This window comes from Rhipicephalus microplus, chromosome 10, assembly GCF_043290135.1.
Source record: "Rhipicephalus microplus isolate Deutch F79 chromosome 10, USDA_Rmic, whole genome shotgun sequence".
NCBI lineage: Eukaryota > Metazoa > Arthropoda > Arachnida > Ixodida > Ixodidae > Rhipicephalus > Rhipicephalus microplus.
The window spans coordinates 18,956,786-18,962,695 of NC_134709.1; the positions used below are offsets into that span (position 1 = coordinate 18,956,786).

Sequence of the window (5,910 nt, forward strand, 5' to 3'; positions counted from 1 at the left end):
TTTAACATGTTACTGATTCTATGTACACCGGTCTCTTGCATTTCGTCTATTTTTTAAATGTTAAAGTCGCGGTGGGGATCGAACTCACGACCCTCGCGTCAGTAACTGAGAACCGTGACCACTGTAGCATCGCGACGGCTACATTTGTCTAAAACATTCGTCATCGTTTTCGTAGATTCAGGTACGCACGTTCCACCGAGCGATAACACGTGTCGCAATTGCGATCGGTGCAGCGCTATCGCATTGAATAAAAACACAAACAAATGGGCGTGGCATTCAAGATGAACGAAAAAAAAAGTGGATGAACCGAAGAGCCGTATCTAGCTAATCTTCAGTGTTGAACGAAGGGCGTCATATGACTCACGTCATCGTATAAGTTCGTTGCCATTTCTCGGCTGAGTTTTAGACGCTGCAGCTGCATTGCTACAAGCAGACAGAGCGAAAAGCTGATGACTGAGATGCCGGGATATGAAAGAAGACGAAGAAAGACGTTGTGATCAAGTGGAAGCACTTGCTGAGAAACTGGGGCTGTCCCGCGACCAGCTAGTGGTTAGACGTCGGCCGGCAGCAAGGGAAGAGCCGGCATGTCCGACAGCGACAACCCCGCTCCAGAGGCTTGCGGTGCGGAAAGCCCACAGTCCGGGGATCTTGCTTTTCCCACGTCCACGTTCATTTCTGCGTCGGCGGTGGCTCATCTGTTAACGTGCCTCGTTTGCGTCGAATACGTTCTGCCGCCCTTCGTGCAGTGCGAGAACGGCCACCTGATGTGCTCGCGGTGCCGAGAGCAGCACGACCGCTGCGTGGCCTGCTTAAGCCCCATCGGCAACGTCCGGAACCTGGCCTTGGAGCATGTGGTCAGCATGGCACTGTTCCCGTGCGAGTATTCGGGCAAGGGCTGTCCAGCGCTGCTGGCCTACCCGGAGAAGCCCGGACACGACGACGACTGCCAGTACACGCCGTGCCGGTGCCCTGCAGGTCCCGAAGGGTATTGTGCGTGGCGCGGCCTCCTGAAAGATGTAATGACCCACCTGAATCGCTCGCACCGGGGTATAGGTACCCTCAAAGGAGAGTCCATAGTTTTCCGAGCGGTGAGGATCGAAAGGCCTGCACCCGTCCTCTGGGTAACCCGACAGTCGTGCTTGGGCCACCACTTTCTTGTGGCGCTGAAAAAGGAAGAGAATCGCGGCCGCCACCAGTTCCTTGCCGAAGTGCGGCTGGTCGGCTCCCGCAGGCAGGCCGACAACTTCATCTACCGCCTCAAGTTGGCCAGTCCCGCGCGAACGCTCACCTGGGAAGCCCCGACCCGCAGCGTCTGCGATTGCGTCGACGGGGCGGATATGAGCCACGGCTGTCTCGTCTTCAATGACTGCATCGCCCAGAGGTTTGCCTACCAGATGGTCCTCAGCATTCACGTCACCATCTGGAAGCCCTGATTCTACGTACTGGGTGAACTATACTGTCGCACTCAGCGCGACTGGCTATTGCTGTTACTCAGAAGGAACGTTGCGAGCAGAGCTCCGGCATGTTTTTTTTTTTTTTACTATTTCGCGTCTTACTATTTCATCAGTCATACTGTTCTGCTTTCTGGTGACATGGCATTGTGACTTTTTAATTGGACCTTTTATCTGTTTTTATGGGAGTAATCATCATTTTTGGTGTTTAACGTCCAAAAACTCCCGATGTGGTGAGATGCCGCAGTGGAAGGCTCCGGAACCTGCGACCAAATTGGGGGTTCTTCCACGTGAGCATACATCTGAGTACACGGGCCTGAAGCGTTTAGTCTCCACCCTGCGGCCGGGGTTAGTTACGGTGATATTCGGTTCAGTATAGTCGAACACCTTCACCACTAAAGCGCCGTGGTGGATGAGAATAAATGAAGTTTGTTTGAAGCTGGTGCGCCACTTTTTTCATTACACGAGGCGGTGCCAACCTCCGTCGATGATGGCGGTGGAAGTGCCACAGGTCACGGTTCGGCTTGCCGGACTGCCCACAGCTGGTTAGCCAGGTCGTTGCGGTCGAGTGCCATCGTTCTGCGGCTGCGGCACCGATGGAAGCAATTCGCAGCCGCGGTGGTGGCTGGTCTTGGTGCGGCGTTGGCGACGAAGATTATGGCTACTGACACAAACTTTCGCGGGCGAGATAGCGTGTGGGAATGACTTCGGTGAAGATAAGTGTATCTGCAAAGTATGAACAGCGAATATGGCTTGGAAGGTATATTAGGAGAGTTTAAGAGTTTGCGTGCGCGATCAAGTGATATGCACCGCACCTCGTGGCATTGACAACCTCGAAAGTGACTTAACGGTGACGCCCCCCTGCGTCTCGCACGTCACCCCGTTGCTACCGATAAAACTTGTGGTTACGTCACAGCCGCCGTTCTCATTTTTGTTGCCGTGTTCGCTCCAGCAGACTACTACGCAGCGTTGCACGCGTTGAAAGTGTTTAATGATTATAGGCAGCGTTGTCGGGCACGTTCCGCGGCCGGACCTGCACAATGTTGGCCACGTCTATCGGCACGTTAACCATCTGCCTCATCTGCTCTTGAGAGCAGGCAGGTCAAGGTTGCCCCCTATTCTCCCAAGCCCCTGACCTGCCTGCTCTTGAGAGCAGGCAGGTCAGGGTACTTGGGAAAATATCGGTACCCGTGCGTAACACTCATCGTAGGAACGTGACGTGCTGCCGTGCCCACGAGGCGATCAGAACCTAAAGGACGTAGTCGAGATACAGTGCCTAGAATATTCCAGGCACTATAGTCTCGAGAAAACGAGCGCGTGGTCCATCGAAAACAGACAATGGATGGATTGATATGGCTGTACCCTTTTGATCGGGTGGCGGCTAACGCCACCTAGCCGTAATACTTAGTGAACAAAAACTAGATTTATCTTTTCCCCCTTTAAGTAGTGAAATTAAGGACTGACACTTTGAAGTTAAGGATTTAATTTTCACTCGTGTTGTGATTGTAGCCACCAATCAGATACCCCCTTTCTAGTTAATTCTACCCGCCTTAAGTCTATTCGGCCCTCCCTGTCCCTAAACCCCAGTGCTTTGAAAAACTCTGCGCCATCTTTCTGAACTATAGGGTGAAGCCCTCTACAGAACATTATTAAGTGTTCGGCAGTTTCCTCTTCCTCTCCACACGCACTGCATACCGTGTCTACCCCTTCGTTTTTGGCCCAAGTCTTGGTTCGCAATACTCCCGTGCTGACCTCTAACAGTATAGAACTACCCCGAGTATTATAAATTTATCATAGATCCTTCCCTTGGCAATTTCCTCCTTAAAAGTTTGATACATCTCTAGTGCGGACTTCTTAATCATGCCAATTCTCCACATATCGGTCTCCGTTCCCTTCACCTTCTTCTTGACCGATAATTCTTTTTGGTTTGGTCCCCTGCTTTTTTCTTAGTATTTACCCGGCCATTTTCTGGTTCGCTTCCTCCGTTTTGTGTCGACATTCGTCATGTACAAGTAGCTGAAAACTTTCCTAGCCCAACGCCACTCCCCCATTTCTCTCAATCGCTTCTCAAATTCGCTGCCCTTAAATGATTTTCATCCCATATCACCTTGTACTCCCTGATTTGGTGTATTTCCGTGAGCTCCTAAAGCAAGCCTACCTATTCCACGTTGCTTAATTTCTAATTTTGCTTGAACCTCTGATCTCATGCACAAGACCGCATTACCGAAAGTTAGACCAAGAACCATGACACCCTTCGAAATTCCTCTCGCATCATACCTATTGTAATTCCACAGTGCCATATTTTTCATCCCCGCTGCATTCCTGTTTCCTTTAGTCGTCTCGTATATTTCGTGTTCCCTTAGGTACTCGGCCCCATTGCTTATCCATACGCCCAGATATTTCTATTTATCTGTTATCTCTAGCGTGACCTCCTGTATTCTAAGCTCACTACCTTCATTATCATTAAAAATCACGACTGCTGATTTTTTCTTACTAAATCTGAAATCAAACTTACCTCCCTCATTACCGCAGATGTCCATCGATTTCTACAAATCTTCCTTGTTGTCGGCCATTAGCACTATATCATCTGCCTACTCCAATGCTGGTAGTGCCTGCTCAATGAGCTTTCCTTGTTTGACGAAAGAGAGGTTAAAGCCAAGTACACTCCCCTCTAATTTGGCCTCTAATCCTTCTAGGTACATCATGAATAATATGGGTGACAGGGGACACCCCTGTCTTAGCACCCGTTTTATCTCTGTGCGCTCGGATACCTGTTTTTCACATTTTATAACTACCTTGTTACTTTTATAGATATTTTTAAGAGCTTAGTGATTCCATCCTGCACACCTAGTGTGTCCAGTATTCCTCACAAGACCTCTTGAACCATGCTATGGTACGCTCCCTTGATATCCAAAAATGCTAGCCACAGGGGCCTGTGTTCTTTTTCTGCTATTTAGATCACTTCGTCAGTGAGAACAGATTGTCTTCCAACCTGACAACTGGACAAGAGGATGGATGGATGGATGGATGTATTCGGCTGTGCCCTTTAGACCGGGTGGTGGCTCACGCCACCTAGCCATAAAGTTAAGTACTATCACTGTGTGTTTAAGGATTGAATTCCACTCGCACCTCGATTGTAGCCATCAATCAGTTAGTCTCCTCCTGGTTATCTTTACCCGTTTAAAGTCTATTTTGCCTTCACTGTTCCTAAACCCCAATGCTTCGAAAATCTCGGCGCCATTATCTTCGACTATAGGGTGTAGCTCTTTACAGAACACTATCAAATGTTCAGCCGTTTCCTCCTCCTCTCCACACGCACTATATACCGTGTTTGTGCCTTCGTATTTTTCTCGGTACGTCTTGGTCCGCAATACTCTAGCCACGATAGGCGTTGCGTGGTGGCGCGCCGCCTAGTGAGCACTGTTGGAATCACCGGAGAGGTGACCTTGAGTGGTGATCGGAGAAGTGTACACTGGCAACACCCCGGTGTAGACGCCGGCGGCCGCCGGACAAGGCGCGAGCATAAGAAGCTTGTCGAGCAAGCTTTTAAAATTCCGCGGCTTACGGGAAATCGCACGATAAACCGAGAAAAATTTTAGTCTCGAGAAATTCTGCAGATCCCAGGCATATTAGCATCTAACACCGTGATCGTGGGAATAGGTCTCATGCGAAGCAGCCCGGCAGTACCTGTCCACATGGCATTTATTGGCTTTGAGCCAAGCGTTACGAGGTTGATGGATGTGTTTTTCTAAGTGCAGTAGTTTTGTGCATATCGCGAGCTTCCCGCTGCACTGGCGTTGAAAGGGTAGCTTATGGTCCGACGTAGCGCCAGTACTCACTTAGAGCACTGATGTCAGCGTTATCGAAACAAAGTGAACTTAATTTTAATTAAAGTTGCGCTGCGATTACGTCATTATAGTACGTAACTGTCTTTAGCGTTTTCCTTTTCGATTTAGCCAATATAGCTTGCTGAATAATAGGAATGCATACGTAATTTTAATTAGACTGCTCTAAAAGTAGAGCCAGCGCAGGAACCACGCTGACCTTAACCCGATCTGATGCCTGTGTCGTATAGGAGTACAGCGCTGGTCACTTTGCTGGTCACTACTAGGAGTGCAGTGCTGGTCACGCTTCGGTAGCGATTAGTGCCTGTACACGCGCTATCCGCACCGAAACGCGGTGCACATCTTCGCAATGCGCGGGCCTCTGGACCAGGTCTAGCACCGTTGTCAGCGGGCCAAGATTGATCCGCGCAAATAACTACTTTTGCTTGGAACGGGAGGGTGCTACGCTGCGCCATCTATGGTATGCGTAACATCTCACACATCCTTATGACATTTACTTGAGAGATGTTGTTTAGCTTGGGACGGGTCACGGGAAGGTGCCCTTGTTACTGCCATGATGGAGTGCACGCCTGCAGGCCGAGACATGACAGTGCCAAGGTGGTGCTTCTTTTAAG

General features: G+C 49.8%; 1 protein-coding gene across 1 annotated transcript; it reads left to right on the forward strand.

Moving 5' to 3' along the window:
- Positions 1-357: 357 nt before the first annotated feature.
- Positions 358-1,889, forward strand: LOC119180899 (E3 ubiquitin-protein ligase SIAH1). The gene has a single exon (XM_037432036.2). The coding sequence runs from the start codon at positions 585-587 to the stop codon at positions 1,431-1,433; it is 849 nt and encodes a 282-aa protein (XP_037287933.2). The 5' UTR covers positions 358-584; the 3' UTR covers positions 1,434-1,889.
- The last annotated feature ends 4,021 nt before the right edge of the window (positions 1,890-5,910 follow it).

Coding starts and splice junctions, on each gene's coding strand:
- LOC119180899 (XM_037432036.2), top strand. CDS start 585: ATGTCCGACAGCGACAACCCCGCTCCAGAGGCTTGCGGTGCGGAAAGC.